This window comes from Plectropomus leopardus, chromosome 15, assembly GCF_026936395.1.
Source record: "Plectropomus leopardus strain MGB_pleo_1.0 chromosome 15, ASM2693639v1, whole genome shotgun sequence".
NCBI lineage: Eukaryota > Metazoa > Chordata > Actinopteri > Perciformes > Serranidae > Plectropomus > Plectropomus leopardus.
In genome coordinates this window covers 9,551,295-9,571,024 of record NC_142190.1, presented here as the reverse complement: position 1 = coordinate 9,571,024, position 19,730 = coordinate 9,551,295, and the positions used below count along the sequence as shown (strand labels likewise).

General features: G+C 38.0%; 1 protein-coding gene across 5 annotated transcripts in view; it reads left to right on the top strand.

Moving 5' to 3' along the window:
* The window catches only part of cadm1a (cell adhesion molecule 1a), a 444,596-nt gene that overhangs the window by 355,476 nt on the left and 69,390 nt on the right, over window positions 1-19,730 (top strand). For all 5 annotated transcript variants that reach the window (XM_042499347.2, XM_088088619.1, XM_042499348.2 and 2 more), the window contains 2 exons: window positions 6,560-6,718; window positions 14,845-14,941. In XM_042499347.2, coding sequence (XP_042355281.1) covers window positions 6,560-6,718; window positions 14,845-14,941 — 256 coding nt within the window. The remainder of the gene's footprint in view (window positions 1-6,559; window positions 6,719-14,844; window positions 14,942-19,730) is intronic.

Genomic DNA, 19,730 nt, shown 5'->3' with positions numbered 1-19,730 from the left:
TCCAGGTATGGAGGATGTGGATCAAAGATTTGTGGCTGTGTTTTAGTTATTAAAGATACATTCATCCTCATAAATAGCTTAGACTCTGTCTGCATTTCACATACAGTACCTATTGGCAGAAAAAGTAGATCTGCTCTGTGCAACATGACACGTGAAAAATAGACGAGGCGCATGTTTGTATTGGCTCTTGTGAAACACATTTCAGCGTCTGGAATTACAAGAATTGTCTAGAGTGGCCACGTTTGCCTCCCGGTGGAGATTTGCACTCTACTCAGTGCATTTTTAGTTCACTTTATAATTTTCTGTTATGACACGAAAGCTACATGTCATTTGACTACAATACTTAGGAGATTCAGTGAAATCAGTGATCACAGGAACATTACCTTTGGCTATTCACAGTGGTGGAATCTAACCAAGTACATTTACTAAAGTACTGTACTTAAGTAGAATTTGAGGTGCCTGAACTTTACTCGAGGACTTTCTTTTTGTGCCACTTTGTACTTTTACTCCACAACATTTCAGAGGAAAACATCTTACTTCATTAAGTTTATCTGAAAGCTTAAGTTACTTTACAAATTAAGAATTTTTGCATAAAAAGAATACAAAAAGTTTATAAAATATGATGTTTTATCAAAAATTAAACTATCCAACAATCAATACCCATACAGGTGAAACAATCAATCCATTAATCAATTAGATAGTTGACAGAATATTAAATAGCTATTAGTTAAAAGTTACTCTCTCAGAATGCTCTAAGTGCTTAACGCAGCGTTACGTTTTTTTTTTAAATATGGAGAGTTTCACTAATTCATCAATACTCACTTCACTTTTTAAGGGCTTTTCTAGTTCTGATTTAGTAAAAGAAATAATTCAAAACTAAAAGAAGGGCAGAATGACTGGTAAGCATTTAAACACAAAAAAAGACCAGTACATGGGCAAGAACCCAACTCGATTCAAGCCTGGAGGTATATAGAGAAAATACAGCCTGGCCCACTGTGAGCCCCGGCGGGTCGAGTTGGGCCAAAACTCCAAGAATCAGATCTCTAATTCAGACAATATGGGACACCACAGTGACTTGATTTATTTCAGTTTCTTAGCACCAGTGGTAGTTGTTTCTCAATGGAAGCAACAGACAATCAGAATTAAGTCTCTGCTGCTTTCGCCTTCTTTAAAAGCAGCATGAAGGGCCCCTAAACTAGCTCTACTTGAATATAACTGTGCTCTGTTACATGTTGGCATACATGCGTCCCTTAAGTAAACTGTCGTTGCCCAACAAACAGCTTCATTGTGACAAGTGCTAGCATGTTCCTGACTAGCATTTCAGTGGTTAGCTTGCCAGGTATATTAGTTTGTCCAGTAGCCCTACAGGCAGTCATTATGTCACCAATTTTCCAGCACCCCATTTTTTTCTGAGCATGCCTGGATATACCGCTCTGCTGCTTTCCGGTGCTCAGGCCTGTGCTGAAACTGCAGGATATATAGACACGGATCGAGAAAACTAGCTGTACATGAGGACCAAAGGGCAACACACACTGTCTTTATCACGTAGCATCAAGTGATTGGACCTGTATTACTTGCACACACTGGACGAGCCATACACACAGAAAAAGTAGTTAAGGTACATTAGCTGAGATGTGCCAACCCAGGGAGACAATGTGATTAAATTGCTTTGTGGAGTGCTGCTGCATGCCGACTCTGGGTGTTTCCTAATGCAGCGATGTGCATCAACCAAGTATGATTCCTCCAGTGAGTGGGCTTCAATAGAAAACAATGGGTCCGTGTGTGCATGTGTGTTTCCCTCCAGAGCTACATTGTCTCTACTTGAGCAGATTAATATTTGATGCAGCACATTTGGAGTTCTGTCAGATGTCCATCTTATGAGACCACTCTGTCTCCTCTGCCGTCCTCAAGGAATGTGCGCCAGCCACGTCTTGGGCTACAGTGTGCACAGAAGGATTCATTTGTTTTATCTTTACCTCGCACACACGGATCGTGAGCGAGCAGCTGCTCTGCGGTCATTTGAAGATCCAGGCAAGGAAGGACAAGAAACCCAAATTTGCCTCTCAAAGTGTAGTTCCCATTTTGTCACACATAGTGTTCCAGTGAAACTCAGGATTTGTTACATATATTTTTAGAAATGGTCAAGTTGTACAGTTTTGGTAATGGCAAATGGTTAACCCTTTAAAACATGGAAAGCTCAGTTTTGTGTGTTATGTTTGGATGCCTTTTGGAAGCATTTATACCTTTGAAATCTGAGCAAACTGGTTTGATTTCTCTTACCTGGCTAAAAAGGCAACAAGCAACTTGGTAAGAGGTGTTCCACAAATTGCAAGAATTTAGGAACGGGTGACAAGAAAATGAACTGGAAAAAAAAAAGACAGAGCAAAGAGACAGAGACAGAGATAAAAAAAAAAAAAAAAAGAATTTAAATACTTATTAGAAAATAATAATTCCAATATAATTATATGTTTAAAGTTAATTAGAATTTATTTTTATTTTTAATTAATATTTTACTTTTTAGGATTTTTTTTTTCTTTTTTGTGTGCTAATTTTCAGGTAATTTTCTTGTAACTACTTACTAATTACTTGCTAATTTTGGGTAATTTCTTGTGAAGTTGCTCATGGCCCCCCCATTGTTTTGAAAGAGATTAAGCCAGTTTTCTCAGCTTTTACAGGGTTAAAGAAAGGAGGGGCAGAGCTTAAAAACGAAGGCTCATTGCTCATCTAAACCACATTACCATTTATGGTAATTTTACATTATTTTGATGTCTCCCTTCGCTCCTTGCCTTTGTACAGGTTTCAAACCCTCTGACACTTAGCTTCTGTTGAAAAGTAATATAATTTTACAATGAATTTCCTAAGCTGCAAAGCAAGAGATCCAGAGACACGGGATTTGAATAAAGACGTCTCTTCACCACTGTTTCATGCATCTCAAAAGACATTTTGATTTGAGCAGACCCCTTCAGGTCCCCGCTTCAGGTGCTTTCATGAATCTGAAGCCTCTAGTGGTATTTATTCATGACAACCTGTTCCTTTACACCAGGCACATCACACAGGTTTGCTTTTGCCGGCATCCAAAGAGACAGCTGTCACCACGGTGACGGTATCACCACAGTGGCTGAGCTGCAATGCAGGAGTGGGTAGAGAATGTGCTCTTAGTACATATTTTACAGCTAAAATATAAACTGATGGATGCAAGCGCTCACATTAATAAGACAGATTTTCTCCTGTAGCAGCATTTCTCTTGGCAGGCTCTTCCACTTTTTTGCTTCCAGTATTTGTTTTATTGATGGGACACAAACACACTTGTGCAACAGACTGTTAGGAAGTAGGACAAAGGGGTAAAAATAATCAATCTCTCTTTGCAACTCCGCCGTGAAGCGCTGTCTGCAGCCATCCCTCTTATTTTGTATGACTATGATGAGGTATCCTCTTCATTGCTTTTGAGAACATATTGTCTGTGTGATATTACAGAGAAGACACTAATCAGAGGAGGGTTACTTTGCAGGCTTCAGATCTGGCAGTGCTGCACGAAAGGGGGCCACACAATAAATCTAGCTTCATAAAGCCTAATGAGTGATTCACAGTCGCACAGTAGCCTCTGACAGCAGGCAATTGTTCGCTGATTCACCTTCTCTGACCACTCTCAAGGACAGCCTCCTCACTTTCACTCTACATATTTTGTAAGGTCAGTGGAAGAAAGACATTCTACTTGCGGCCAAACAATGGCTGTCTTTGTCAGGCTTCAACATTTTTACAGCATTTTTTTCCCCCGGCAGCCTTGTGTCCAAAGGTTTCAGCTTTGTTATTGTGTCAAGTAAAACTTCGAAGACTGACCCTTCAACAGAACAAGTTGTTCGCAAAGTACACCCAGAGGAACCAAGGATGCATAAAATAGAGTTTCAGAACAAGTTAGGAAGAAATCAAAATGTGAACTTTTGGTTATGTGTTCAGAAAGATCTTTTTTTTGTATAAAAGCATACATACTTTATTTATATTTTCTTTGTGAAGTCAGCCCAAACCTCTAGAGCTCGGTTTTCATTATATGACTTAAGTTTGGAAAAGACACTGAAAATCAATGGAGCCCTGAAGGAGGAAGCCAACCAACCAGCAAACTATGAGGAGTCATTCAAGTGATTAAGACAACAAGCAGAGCTGTGTTTAGTGTTTTTGTTTAAATTAGACATTAAAGCTGAAAATACTGCAGGAAAGAGCTGCAAGCAGAATGGAAAGAATGATGGTGCAGTGGTGAGCACGGCTACCTCACAGGAGGGTATTTGGTTTAGATTATATGACTTTATGGGGATGTACTTGTATGTTTTCTCCACGTTTTCTCCACGTTTTCCTCATCCCACAGTCCAAACACATGCTGGTTAGGTTAATTGGAGACTCTTAATTGCCTTTACAGTAGGTGTGAATGGTTGTCTCTTTGTATGTGTCAATCCTATAATAGACGGTTATGATGTCTTGGGTGTACTCCACCTGTCACCCAGTGTGAGCTGGGATAGGCGCCAAACGCCAGAACAACAACAGAAAAATGATGATGAATGGATCGATGGTCAGACCCAAACTATCAGTCCAGACTCTACATGAAGTTGCAGTTTCTGTTCAGACCGATCCGAACCTTAGCCAAGAGAGCGGTTTTGGGCCTGAGCCTTATAAAAGAACTAAATTTCCCCTTAATATTTACAAACTAAAGTCAACTAACGTTTTCACTGTGGTAACAAACATTGTGACAAGAGTTTCAGAGTCTCTCTGAGCGCCAGAGTGCACTCGGAGCACCAGTGTCAGAGGCTCAGGGCACTCTGTCTGAGGGGATAGAGTAGCAGACCACAGCACATTCTCATCCCGACTTGTCAAATGGTGCCGCTCTGTCAGTGACCTTCTGCGTCTGCCTGTGACGTTTTAGGTATCGTTCTGCATCAGCTATTTATGCTCCGGTTGTTGTTGCTGTGATGTCAACAAATGCACATGCTGGGATGAAGCAGCATGGTCCTTATGCTTACAAAACATGAGCACATGGCAAACAACATGACCGTCACGATGGTTAGGATTAGGCTGGTGGACGGCCTGACGGCCCCAGGCACATCCACATGCGAAGGTGGATGGGTCCTTCAATCAATTGACTTTTGTGCAGGAGTCTGGGGTTCACTTTCTGTGTGGATGTCTGTGTGTGTGTGTGTGTGTGTGTGTGTGTGTGTGTGTGTGTGTGCATGACGTCTCTTTTTCCTAAACCTAACCACTTGCCAAGTTTGGAGCAAGAATGGGCTGGCCCTCTTAGCCTTCTGCCTTGGAGAATTTTGAGCCAGTCAAACTGCAAAAGACACTGAGAAAGAAGTCCTGTATTCTGGTATTTTGGTCACTGCACACCAAAGTTGTGACCATAGGGAAAGGTTTAAGCTTAACCCTTTGAAACCTCGATTCCTTTCATAAACATTGGAAGAAAGCAGGAAGAAGTTACCAAAATGTAAATAAGAAATAAGTAAGAAGTACCCGAAATTCACCTGGAACAAAAAACAAGGCAAACAAGACTTGAAAAAAAGTGCTTAACAATTTGAAATAATTCTGTAACATAATTATATGTAATTATAGATTTTCCTTTGCTTTTTTCTTTTATCCCATTTTTTATTTTCTAAATCTACTCATCTCTCTCAGTTTGTTGAATATTTTTTGCCAAGATGCTCATTGCCTTTTTTCATGTTTTTGAAACAAATCGTAGTTTCAAAGGTTTGAATATTTTTAAAGTCAGTTTAAAGCTGTCATGATCTTAGGTTTGGAGTTATACTGTGGACTTTGTTTCGCAGATTCTTTTTGTGTGTTTTTTCCTCGTTTCTTGTTACTTATGTCCTGTTTCTTGTTTTATTTTGTGTTATCACTTCTCATGTGTCATGTCTGGTTTAACTTCCACCTCCTTTTCCAGTGTCCACCTTCCCCAGCTGTGTGTGGTTCTCCTGATTTCGCCCTCAGTGTGTGTATACCTGTGTGTTCCCCTCTGTTCCTCATCAGTTCGTCTGTGATTCCACCCTGTGATCCTGCCCTCTTATTCCTGCTGTGATGCTGCCCAGTTATCCCCCCTGCTGTTTCCATCATGTTTTGCTCCTGTCTTCACCTGTGTTCTTCCCAGTGATTCCGTTTTTTTTTTTCAGTTTAGTTTTTGATTCTTACTTTATTTGTAATTTGTGTTTTTGGTAACCTGTTTGTTTTTCTGGACATCATCAGCATTTAAAGCTCGCTTTTCGTTTGCACGCCTGTCTGCTTTTTTCTTCTGCCTCATCCTGAACTCCCAAAACTGACAAAAGCAGCACAAGAAAATGGATTTTGCTTCAGGTTTCAGAGGGTTAAATAATGGTATAAATTAAAGTTGTTTGGTTTAGCTTTTAACGTCTACTAATGCTTGTTAAGTTTTGAATTTTTTACTTAACCTGACTGAGTCTTGCAAGTCCACAGTGAAGTGAAGTTTATGGACCTTCTATGTGAGGCTCTTTCATATTTCAGTTGAAATCCAAACTGCACCCGTATTGCTGCTTTTAAGTCTGCTTGTGTTTGATGTTTCCCACAGGCAAGCCTAAAGTTGAGCTGACCTACGACAAGATGTACACAGTAACCAGCCGGCTGACGTTCACTGTTAGTAAGGATGATGATGGAGTAGCAGTGGCTTGCATCGTAGACCACCCTGCAGTCAAGGACTTCCAAGCACAGAAATACCTGGAGGTGCAGTGTAAGTACTTCTGCTCCGTAATAAATTAGAAATCAGCATGGATATTTGAGCTGCATTATGCAAGTTTTTTTCCCCCTTTTTTTCAAGTGTCTCATCAGCTTAACTCAGAAATTGGACTGCAATAGAGAACAGTGTTCCATCCCCACTAATTAAATGGCATAAATTTGCTACTTTTTCCCAACTAAAACTTTAGTGTATGACATGTATGGCAGTGTCATTGAAGGGAAATCATCTCCCTGCACAGGTTATGATGAATAAAAGGGGAAAATTGGACTGCAATAGAGTAGACTGTTCCATCTCCACTAATTAAATGACATCAATTTCCCACATTTTCCACCCACTTAAACTGTGGTGCATGGCATTGTCAGTAGAGGGAAATGATCTCAGTGCATGGAGAATAAGAAGTGCAAATGAAAATGCATATTTACCAACTTCCTCCAAAAAATCCAATAACATATTTGCACTTTCGTCAAAACAAGATTTTTTATTTTCATCTTTTTAAGACAATATTATTATTAAGTCAATATTATCAAGTATCATAAACTGACTGGGTGGCAGTTGCAGCTGACTTTATATTACAGCATATCTTTTTGCTTTTCTTATGGTACATATATTAAAAAATATGTTACATACAACGCACTTTTGAGTTTAAAAGTTTAAGTAACTGTAACTACACAAGGAACCAAGAAGCGTGGAAACACGCTGCAGACACAGGTTGTCTGATAGTTACTGTGTATTGCAAAACCGTAAGTCAGTTCCTGCTTTTTTAACTCATTTATTTTGTCTGCAGCTAAGATGTTTTGGTTTACAACTCAGCATTACTATGCAATGACAACGTGCAGAGAGCCCTGAGTGGGGTCAAGACTTAAACTCTTGAGTATTCTCACACAAAGGCAGAAATTTCACTATCTGTGAAATTGTGTGCTTCTAAATCCTTCCAGAAAAGCCATAAGTGGATGCGGAGGTGAATGAAGTGTTTGCTTACGAACAAGAAATTTCAGTTTTTGTGAGAATAATAATGCCTGTTTTCTGTGCTCTTATTATTTGTACATCTGTCCGTGAAATAAGTGAACCCAGTAAAATTCCTCTCAAATCAAGAAGACTAAACAAAATTCAGCCGAGTGGAGGTCAGAGGTCAGGGTTCATGTTGCAATGGAAAACATCACAGATGAGTATTTGCACCATCTTCTCAGTGGGTAATACTCACCTTCAGATAATATTATAAATTAAACTAAGTAGCAAAGCCACGTGACAGCTAATTAAAATGCTCGGCCTCTGAAATGTGGAGTTTTAGATCTTTTCATTGATGCAAAGTGATGGGATTTATGTATTTTATGCCTCTGTAACCTTATGTCTTTGGCCTCTGGCATGTCCTAGCATTCTATTAAAAAAAGAAAAACTCTTCTGTAGCTATCTGACCTTTCCCTGGGAGAGCGAGAAGAGGAGATCAGCTCATCTACAGAGGCAGCATGGCATTTTGTTGGCCTCTGATAACAGGGAGCTCACATGGACCACCCGGCTCAGCGCCTCACGCTGCTTCATGCCGGGGCTGCTGCTGTCATGCTCTCTGCATACTGTAATGGGCAACAGCCAGTCCTGCACTGCACCTTCTCTTTGATATCTCTGCTGTGCACTTTAACATTACATTTAGTATTGACGCAAGGCTTTTTCTGTTTGTGTGGAACATCAAGACAATGATGGGTTGTAATCTGAAACTTCTGTTCTTAGTTTTTTTTTAAAAATTTACTAGTAAGATTCTCGATTTTCCAAATAAATTTCCTTTCTTTTTGCACTTAGAAAAAACGATAGCAATCAGTAAATTAATTGGAAGTGTAGTAATCGTACACTAGGGGTGTAACAGTACACACAATCCACAATTCAGTGTGTACCTCAGATTGTTGGCCTCATATTTTTGGTTCCATTTTGTTACAAAAGAGAGAACAAAAGAAACACAGGAGAATATTTATGTTGGGGTTATTTTTATCAGGAATTACATAGATTATGGCTCACTGGACAAAATAATGCTGATTGTAAAAGTGACAGTGCTGAAATATTGGCAATTTTATTTTTTTTTTAAAAAGAGCCACAAATACTAACAACAATAACAATCTCTATTAATACAGCACTTTTAAATCTTAAGCACAAAGTGCTTCCCAGATAAAAAAAAAGATGTCAGAAACCCATGTGGCCCCTCCCATGCCCCCTTATGACATAACCAAAACTAAGAATGTTAAAGCACCAATAATAAAACAGCACTTTGTAAAAGAACATATGAGGGTCCAAGTTCAAAAATACATTTTCATAAATAAGTAAGTAAAAATGCTGATAAGAGAATTAAGGTCATATGAGCAGATACAAATTAAGAGTCAAAGAAATAACCATATATATAAGCAGATAAGACGCTAATAAAGGAGATGATCTCATATAAGAACAAACTCTTGAATTTAAATCAGATAAGCGTGCAAAGTATATGGAAGTGCGTCACACCCGTCTGCATGTGATATTGATGCCAAAGCCCCCCTTTAGCGTCTTAATGAGCTGTGCTGGGCTGTCAAAATCCATCTACGGCAATTCTGAGAGCAACTGATAGAGCGATTTTGTCCCCGTAAAAAACAAACTTTCATCGAGGAGACACAGTCTCGTGTGAAACCAAAGGTCAGTGTTGTTTAATATAACATTACACAATGAATGTACAGTTGTCGCACACTGACATCACACGTGACATGTTACGTTCTAACGTTACGTAAAAATATATTTAATTTGACCCAGAACATTTTTTTCCCCAAACTAAATCAAGTAGTTCTGTAGCCTAAACTGATCATTTTACAATATAAACCAGATTACAGTATTTTAGTTATGTCACAAAAATATGCTAAAGATCACCCTGTCCTAAGAATGAAAACAGGTTGAAATATACATATATCCATAATGCCTCATCTTGATTTCAAGAAAACAGCAGTATTCTAAAGTACATAATTAGTGTAAACAAATAAAAAATATTTTAAGACAAGGGCAACATTTGTCTAATTATCTTATATCAGTGATTAGAGCCAGCAATGCAGTTTGAGCTTTTCACAATAACTAAAACAATTTATGCCTATAAACAGTGTATGCAGTTCAGTAGCTCCCAGGGCAGCGGATAATTCCTGGACCGCTTGTCCGTTAGGGACAAACGCAGTAAAGGTATGGGTTAAGCGTAAAGGAATCATAGTCCATCTTGAGCCCTGTATTACACATTGGTGTGATGATGTCGCAAATGGGTAATTTATTAAATGCCTTGTTTGATTGTGTTTTTAGTGAAATGTCCACAGTTTTTGTCCATTCCATAATATTTAAATTGTATTGTTGTTTTAATTTGGGTCCTCCATTTATAGCTCTATATCCGGGGGCTACATTAACTAGCATAGTTTAGATAACAGACAACAACACTGCCAAAGCAGCTCATACCTACATATTAATGTTCTGCATACGCTGAGACATTATAGACCGAATTGAAGTGCTTTAAGTGTTTTTGGAGTGGAGTGTTTTTTTTAGTTCATATGACATAACAAAACGAATGTCATGTTCTGAATGGTTCAAGAGGCTTAAAAAAACAGTCTCCATTTCCCCTTTCATTAGTACCAAATCACATGGTCCTTTTCGAGAATCCAGTTACATATCGCTCCCTTTATTCGAAATCTGAACGTCAGTATGTGTAAATTAAAGCACACTTTTGCTGTTACCACACAGCGAAACACTGTGTTTGTTTACTGATTGTATATTATACTGATGGACAAGGTGATTTACATTTCAATCACTCACTGTGTGGGCAATTTGTGAGTGGAATGGAGTGCATTGTGTAGTAAGAGCCAGCAGAAAAGGCCATTGTCAGGGGATAGCATAATTAAATAAGCCTGTAATGTTTATGTGCATAAGCAAAGCAAGCTGTTTTGCTCCGTTGCCTGCTTGGTTTTCCCTTAAGGTCAGCCCGCTGTGAGGAGATGGATAGTGCCGTCTTGAGTGCTTATGAGGTGAGGCGCACAATAAAGCAAATAATTCAGTTAGCATAATGATAACGGCCCTCTTGCATACTGTAGATACTATTTCATTTGCACTGAAGTAGCAGCATCCAGATCTGGCAGTGCAGTGTGTGTTTTTCCATCAAGCAGAGACAAGAAAGCTCCGACATAACTACTTGAGGCTATCAAAACAACTTACAGATGCCTGGCGTCCTTCATGTTTATGGCTCCGAGATGACAAGGTCAGATGACGTTGTGAGCAAAGAAAAAGTTGCAGGATGCCATGTAGTGCCTGGAGTGGAAACAAAACCAAAGGGTTGCTGTCTAAACTCGTGCATGCCCACTGAGCAGAAGACTTGGCTCTTTGCCCATCTGCTGTCCATCATCAAGACTGAGAGCCGGCCACTGGCAGGGTGTGATTTAGACAGATGGATGGCCAGACACGTGTTGTTTGTTGCCGAGAAGGTCGGACAGCAGTGTGAAACTTTACAGCCGGCTTTGAAATCATAACTCAGGCCCTCTGTCTGAAGGCTGATTAAAAATTCAAGCACCAAACTGGGCATTTAGGCTATAAAAATGGGAAAAGAACAAGAATAATTTACATCATAATCGAAAAACTGTAATTACACCATTGTGACTCAGCAATCAGTCTGCTGTGAGATGACTCAACTTAAGAGGTATTTATCTACAGCATCTAATGGAGGAAAACTTCAACAAAATAACATTTTTGGAGTAAACAAGCTTGGGCGTAATGTTCTCAAAGCATTCAAGTTTGGACTTCAGGTTAATTAAGCTATGAAGTATTGCCAAAAATGTCATTTTATATAGCACTGCTGGTGAACAAATCCTGCTTTTATTTGATTGGCATATTTCCTTATAATGAATGCACTTCACACATGCACTTTAGAGACAGTCTAACATTTCAATGAAGGATATAATATAATATAAAAAAAAAACACTTAGGGGGAGACACAGCCTGGGTGAATAAAAATAAAAAATTTAAGATAAAGACTATGCATGAAACTTCACCAGTTGATTACTGACATAAAGACAATAATTTTGTTATTAATTAAAAGTTTTCCAAATTTTTATGTTTTATTTATTTTCTAATTTGGGTGCCTTTTCAGAATAAAATTTTAAACATTGGATAAAGCCAGGTTCAAAATTCTTGCTTATTTTGTCGATATATCAGAGCCAAACGTTTTTACAAAGGGAATTTGTGCTATGTTGGTCTTTTATCACTATAAAACAGAAAATACTGTTACCAGCCATAAAATATTTTGTCATGTTCAAGAAATAAAATGTTCTATAGATCATGCTTTAAATGATACACAAACAAATCCCTTTATACACACCTTAAGCATATCAAAACAAATGCAATTGGAAAGTTTAGTGTATGTACTGTAAGTTCTATTGAAGTGGGGATTTTGGCTCAAACCAAGAAAAAAAACACATTTTTAGAAAATACCCTTTAAAGATAGGTATTGCAGAATTCCATTCATTTTTGGAGCATAGGACACTACAACTGAATGGGATTCACTTTTAACTAATTACCACAAAACATCTCCAGTTGATTTCTTACAATAACACAATTCATTTTGTATCACACATTTCTTCACTTTTGTGTTTAATAAAAGATATGTATTATAAAATTCTGTACATTTTAAGACAAAAATAAGACACTAAAAAGGGTAAAAAGATTTAACTTACAGATATCATCTTAAAACTTCCCTAGCTCATTACTTAGATTAAAACAATTGTTTTTTGTTTTCTAAAATTTTATGTTTAGATATGAAAATGAGGCATTATCTAATTAGATAGTGCTTTTTGCATACATTTCCAGAACAGACATTTGACCTAAAATAACACCAAAATGTGTATTTTTGGACATTTTCTTTGTATAATTCTGAAAAAACATATGTTATGGAAGCAAAATAGCCCCCAAAAAAATTTGACCAGTATGTGCAAAAACTGTTTTTACCTGTGGTGTCTTGCCAAGATGAATGACTTAATTAATATGATACTGTTAATTAGTAGTAATTATTAAGTATGACAATCCACTGCAAACAGATGCTCCCACTCCCTCATATAGAATTTGGTATATTTGATGAGTAGAAAACCATTTGTTCTTCACGTCCCCTCATTTGAGATTTTCGTAGTGGGATACCTTAGGAGGTTTAAGTCAGAGCAGGACTTTTGCTGCGTTTGTTTTGCTTCAGTATTACTTTCAGTACATGGTAACAGTGAATTCAGTCCTTTACCCAGATGAAAGATCGAATAAAACATTCCATTTTTGTCCAGAATAAAGGATCATCTCTCACACCAAGATGAGAAAAGGCTTTGATAACACCAGCAACAGTCAAGGGAATGGGAACAATAGAAACTCCATGGTTGCAAAGAATAGCACAGCAGCGACTGTCAAAGCACCCCACTGATTGTCGAAACAACATTCTTCCATTTTCTCTCCAGCTGCCTCAGCTCGTCAACAGTGTCTCCTGTTTTGTGTAGCAACTTTATCAGGTAACGTCTGTGGACGTACTCAGGGCTACTTGTGTTTCTGCACCGCTTGTCATTCCCCAAAGCTTTGGCTTGTGTTTTGGTGTGAGGTTGATTTAAAATTCCATCAATATTATGCCAATGGTAGACTCAACACGGCTGAAGAGTGAGTTGATGCAATGGGCGAGCAGGTTGAGGTTAAGGCAGTATAGCAGTCGCTAGATGTAAAGGAAAAACACCTTGAATGTATGTTTTTGTTTACATTATGTCACGTCAAATCGAGCCGGACCAAGCAAAGTTTGTGTGGCATGTAGCTCAATCGGTACCAAAGTTTAAGTTCCCTCTCAGCGACATAACCTTGACATGACCTTCTCTTTAACTTCAGCACTGCTGGGGCATGCTGGGGCAGGAGAGGGTGGTTGTGCACTTTGTATTCTGTGTGGAGAAAAATAGTGAAAGCACTGATGGAATCACAAATACCTGCTTACGATACACAGTAAAATCTAACAAGATCTTACTTAAAATAATTTTGGAAACAGATTCTCTGAACAAATCTTAATTTACGTGTACTTTACATCTAAGTGTTAAGTTTGCTCAAGATTTAGCTGTAATTACTTAATTTTGTGAAGTTGTTACAACTTACAAAATGACCAATAAAATTACCTTCTTCTTTCCTAGTTGACAATCATGAAATTAGGAGATCTGCGAGTTCTGTTTCGTTAACATGTTAAAGAAAATACAAATATGACTGACTCGTTTCCAACCAGAGGTATACAGATATATAGCTCAGTAAACTTGGTTTCCTGAAGTTTCTTACACTTAGAAAGATTGATTTAATTAAACTTTCATTTTTAAGTTGCAACAACATCCCAGTATTAAGTAAAAATGACAAAATTAAAGTAAACGTAACACTTAGATATAAAGTAAACATAAATTAAAACCAATGTTACATTAACTTACATTTCTCTTTCCTAAATATTTTTAAGTCAAATTAACTTGTCGGACTTTACAGTGTAGGATCATCAAACAGTCAGCAAATTAACTCAATTTAATTTTCTAATATTAGCAACTGAAAGCTACACGTCATTTTTTATTATGTAAGGCTGTAGCAACTGGACTAACAGCGTTACAGCAGCAGCTGACATGTTTGTATCATCCGAGCAATTTTGTGAGGAGTCGGGTTAAAATATCTTTATTGCACACCTCTATGAATATGATTGGATGCTACTAGTCAGCAGGTAGCCTGATGGAGAGCAGCTGATGCCAATCAGCAAAGGATTCATTTAACTGCTGTGCTCTGCCTGAACAGCAGCGCCTAATGTTTCTTCTGATGTGACATGAATCTTTACTGTTTGCTGTAGCACCTCTTAGGATGTGTCGAACCAAACATCAAAACTTTGGGAAAGTTTGATAATTTAAAGTGCTACCACTGAATGTAAATCACGATGCAGAGCTGTTGCATATGGACATAAATGGAGACCAGATTGTGAATGAACTGGGATGAACATTTCAACATATTTTGCAGTTTATATAGCGAGTGTAATTCTGACAAAGAAGAAAGGAGATGCACAATGCCTTGTCTGTTGTGTTGTCAAAGCATTTAATTCTCTGTGTGTCTCTCTGTCCTTTCAGACAAACCGGAGGTAAAGATCGTGGTAGAATTTCCTCAGGGACTGACCAGAGAAGGAGAGAATCTGGAACTGACGTGTCAGGCCAAAGGCAAACCCCAGTAAGAAAATCACACACACACACACACACACACACACACACACACACATGCACTTTTTAACCAATTAAAAATGTGCCATGGGTAGGGAAAGTGCATTTATTAGTCATCCAAATAATGTGACTTGATTTTAGTGTGCATGTCAGTGTCTCGTCGCAGTGGTATGCTTTTTGTTCTTTGTGGTTAAGAAGAGATGAACACTGAACTTTTGTTGCAGCAAGTAGTTGAGCGAGAGTTACATCAATTGAGAGCGTACACATATACGACACTATTAACCTTCTACCACCCACAGCTCTGCCTTCAGGCTGGAACATTAGTATTGAAATGAAAATGTATATAAACAAAAAATATAAAAAGATCTGACCTATACGGTCATATAAAAATAATCTGGGTACAATGCACAGATAAGTATGTAATGCAAACATTAGAAATATTGCCTCCCTAACTTCAAAGCACACTCACAGTCTAAGAAAGGCAGCCAAACCCAAAAGTGGGATGATTGTTTAAAAGTTTTTAGCTTACAATGCAGAGGGGATAAAAATACAATGGTATGTGCAAAATGAGACTTGATTGATATGCAATGCAGTGTGATTATGCAAGAAGAAAGGGTGTCAAATATTGAAACACCCTCTACAAAATTGCTTTAAGTAAATTCACCATTAAGAATATTGCAGTATTTTTCAGCCAAGGCTGCAACACCATAGATGCAACTGCACTGTTCAAATTGAGAAAGCAAATGCAGACCTAAAATACAAGAGAATGCAGAAAAGAGAGAAAACGGAAATTCACTGTTCATATTGACAGCCTTTAGAAGCAACAGCATTTTGATTTGGTAAAAATGCAAAGTATTTTAGTGATTTTTCTGAACAAAATTGTAGAAATTTAAGTTGTCTACTTGTCATGTGTTGTGCTCTGGCATTTATTATAATGTCACTGCTGAGTCATTCTATGACAATAGTTAGGAGTTTTTTTTTAAGGAAAAATATATGAGGTTAAACTGCTTATCACCTAGCTGCTCTGAGCATAGCTGTAATTTATCATACCCCTTTAGAAAGCATTAATGCTGTTTATGTAGGTGTGTTGAGTGAGAGTAAAGCTTAACAGAGGCTTTCTATATCTTCTCTGCTTTCCGAATGCTATAAACTGCTTTCCAAGAAAAGTTTTTCTTTTGTTTTGGTTAAACCCTTTTACTATCCTTGATCACTTCATTTCAATCACTGGGATCATGCCTACCACTTTTCCTCTTCTTTAAAGACATTGTGCCAAAGTACAAACATCCAGGCCATCCTTTATAGTCTCTGGAGTTCCTCAGGGATCCTTACTTGGTCCTCCTCAATTTACATTTTAGATTATGCACCCTGTTTATCCAGTTAATGATGTAACTTAATATTGTTACAGTTTTTATGCTGGTACTTAACAAATGACCGTTAATGAAAATGCTTATGATTCATGGTTGGAAAAAATTTGAATCTTGCCCAAAATGTTGACACAAGGGCCTCCTCCAGATGCAAGGTCAAGGGTTTGTTCTCCCACCTGGCTGTCAGTCAATCCCCTTAGCCTGCCCAGTGATAATCAAAAAAAAAAGACTCATTACCTTGCAGACTCACAACCTGCAAACTGAAAGATGGTGTTTGGGGTTAAGGTGTGATGGGCAAGACACTTTCAAAATAGAACTATTTTCCTCACTGGGAGAGGAGATCTCTTCTAATAAAGATTTGGAGTGGAGGTGATGGATAAGAGAGTTGCCTTGATACAAGTAAATGTTGCAGAGAAGAAAACTGTGACTAAGCTGATCATAATGTTATATAAAGACCCTGAAGCCACACTATTCTAAATGACCATTCCTGGATACATAATAGCATAATTGAATGGCTGCTATTTTCTTTTTCAGGAATTTCAAAGGGGAAATTTGAAACTGCCCTGTAATTACGAAACACATCAGAATTACTGTGTGATATTTCGAGCAGGTGTTTAATTACTGCTTCTCTGAAGGCGAAGAACCAAGCAAAAAGGGGCATTAATGATAGTTAGCAGGCTGGGTCTCTAATATCTAGCAGGAGGATTTTTAGCAGGAAGAGGGTTGAATAGGCAGGGTGTTATTTTAGTGATGAGTGCTAATTCTCTGATGGTATCAAGAGTGTGTGAGACTGAGAGAATGTGTTGATGCACTCAAGGCACTAGATGTGCAAAGATGAAGCCAGTTGTGTAATTAAAGTTAAAAGATGTTTGTACACAGAGCTGAGCACAAAGAACAGTCTCCAACTCATTTTTGCCCAAATGTCAAAAATGAACTTACAGTGCCCTTTATCAGTGTTAATCAGCTCTGTGACATGTCTGGCATTAGCATCAGAAAGCTCTTGTTTGACACTCATTTGGCTATTATTCCATGTGCATCATCTATAAACCAAGATGTTGTTTTGTTTAGATGACAAGTCTTTGTGAGAGAAGATGTAATGGAGTGCAAATGAAGTCATTAGAGCACTTAAGGGTGAGTGAAGCAATGAGAGCATCAGACTCCAGACAGGAGACCTGCTGAACTATCCAAACATCAGTGCAGTTGGTGCTGTTGGTATCAATCATATTAGTTTGTTGACAAGACAGTTCAAATTTGAATGGGACAAAATAATAATTACATGAGGCTGGAGCTATGAATATTGCACCAGAAACAGTAATGTGGCCAACGTCCGGGTGTGGCATTGCAGTGGATTTTTCATGTGCAAGTAAATACAAATGTGGCAATAAATGACAACCTTAAAGAAATTACCTCATTAAAGACCCAAATTTTTGGCATCAGTCTTTCATTTGTAGACTTGAAAGGTGGCTCTGAAAAGTCTGTAGTTTGGCAGAGGAAGACAGCTGTGATAAGCTTGGATTCTCAACAGCTGCAGTGGATTTTTATGAGAAGCTTCAAAACATCCACTAAAATGTTTGGAGCCATTCCTGTGGCATAACATTGCCAAAATCCCAGTGCATTTAACTGTTTATGGCTTTCATTCTTCAGCAGTGTTAGAAGGCATAGTTACAAATAGGATTTGAGGATTGATTAGGAAAGATTCAACTGTTATTATAACAGAGCTAAGGGCTTAATCATCTCACTACTATTGAAATTATTAAAAACAATTAGCAATACCACATCAGTTATCTTGGGTTGTCATGACATTTCACTCTAAGCACCAGAGAAAATTCGTAAAGACCGTAAATTCTGTTGAAATATACCGTTCAGTTATTCAGAGCACCACACGTTTGGAGTGTCAGAGCGCCCTCTGTCCAGAGAGCAGAGCATGAACTGAAGTAAATATGCTTAACTTCATTAGGGATGCACAATATTATTGCCACTTCACTGGTATTGGCCAGTATTCGCTTTAAAAAATGAATTGGGTAAAAATGCATTTTTCTTATTTTGCACAATGAACAGTTAAATACATTGAAAAGCATTGTATTACATGTCTCAATCTGCTGGTGAGCCATAACGATAAGAATATGTATAATATGATGTCAATTCCAGTACAGAGGAGACTTGATGATCACTAAAAATAGGTGGGAAAAAGACATATATTAAAATAATATCAAAGATATATCAAAATTGCCATTGGTTATCGGTACTGGTTTTTAGTTTGGTATATTCCATCAGCATAGGAGCCACAAGGGTGCAGTGAGGCTGCAGATGCAGCAGTGTTTCTGACGTCAGTCACTCACATGTCTAACGGAACAGATTGCTATGCTCCCATTTTTATTAAATGTATTGATCAAGGCTCCCAGTCTGAGCTTGCCTGTTTTACTACAGGCAAATTCCCCTCATCTGCCACGTTGGGTCGAAAAAAAAAGTCAATGAATCAATAAATAAAAACACTGTTGATTTCCTCCCATGGAGCAAACATGAAAACTATTTTGGTTCAGTACATTTCTGCTGTCAGCTTGATGAAGGCAGGTTAGCCAGCCACTGTCCACAGTGAAGTCCTCACTGTCCTCAGGGAGCTGTCCTCTGACAGATAGCTGAGACTTTTTCGGAAGATTTAGTCGGTACAGAATGAGTGACAGAACATGCACTCGCCACTCGCGTCTCACTTCTGTTTGTTTCCCGAGGGAATTCCAGTCAGTAAGTCTTTCATAAGGTTGCTGGTGTTACCACCTTCAAACACATTTACATATATTGCATTCAGCTGCAAATGTTAGTAGTGAGCTCACATTTTTGAACATTTTACTGTGTCAGCCATGGCTGGAGTGCACAGAATGTAAACACACAGTTGAGCAACGTCGAGCATCATTGCCTGACGTCAACGGTTTTGCCATTGTTAGAAAATGATTAGGACTTTGCCGGATATGTGAGAATGAATTAATGTTACAAAAATACAGATAGTAGCGCTGGTTGTCCCGGAGCTTTTTAGTTTTTCAGTGTTGACCAGTCAGAAACTGGTAAACTACAATCTGACAAGCTGATCTTACTTAAAATAATCTTGGATATAGCTGTATTTACCTGATTTTGTGAAGTTGTTGCAACATAAAAATGACAAGTGAAATAACCTTGTTCTTCCTAAATCTTAGCAACTTCAGTAAACATAGTTAGTCTGACTTGACCTGATAATGATGAAGAGAGTTTTATCAGTTATGAAATTAGGAGATCTGCAAGTTCTGTTTTGTTAATATGGTTAAGAATATTCAAATATGATTGACTAGTTTGTAACCAGCAGAAACAGATATTAAGCACAGTAAATTTGATAAACTAAAGTTGCTAAAACTTTAAGATTGATTTAAATAAACTGGTCATTTTTAAGTTGCAACAACTTCACACAAG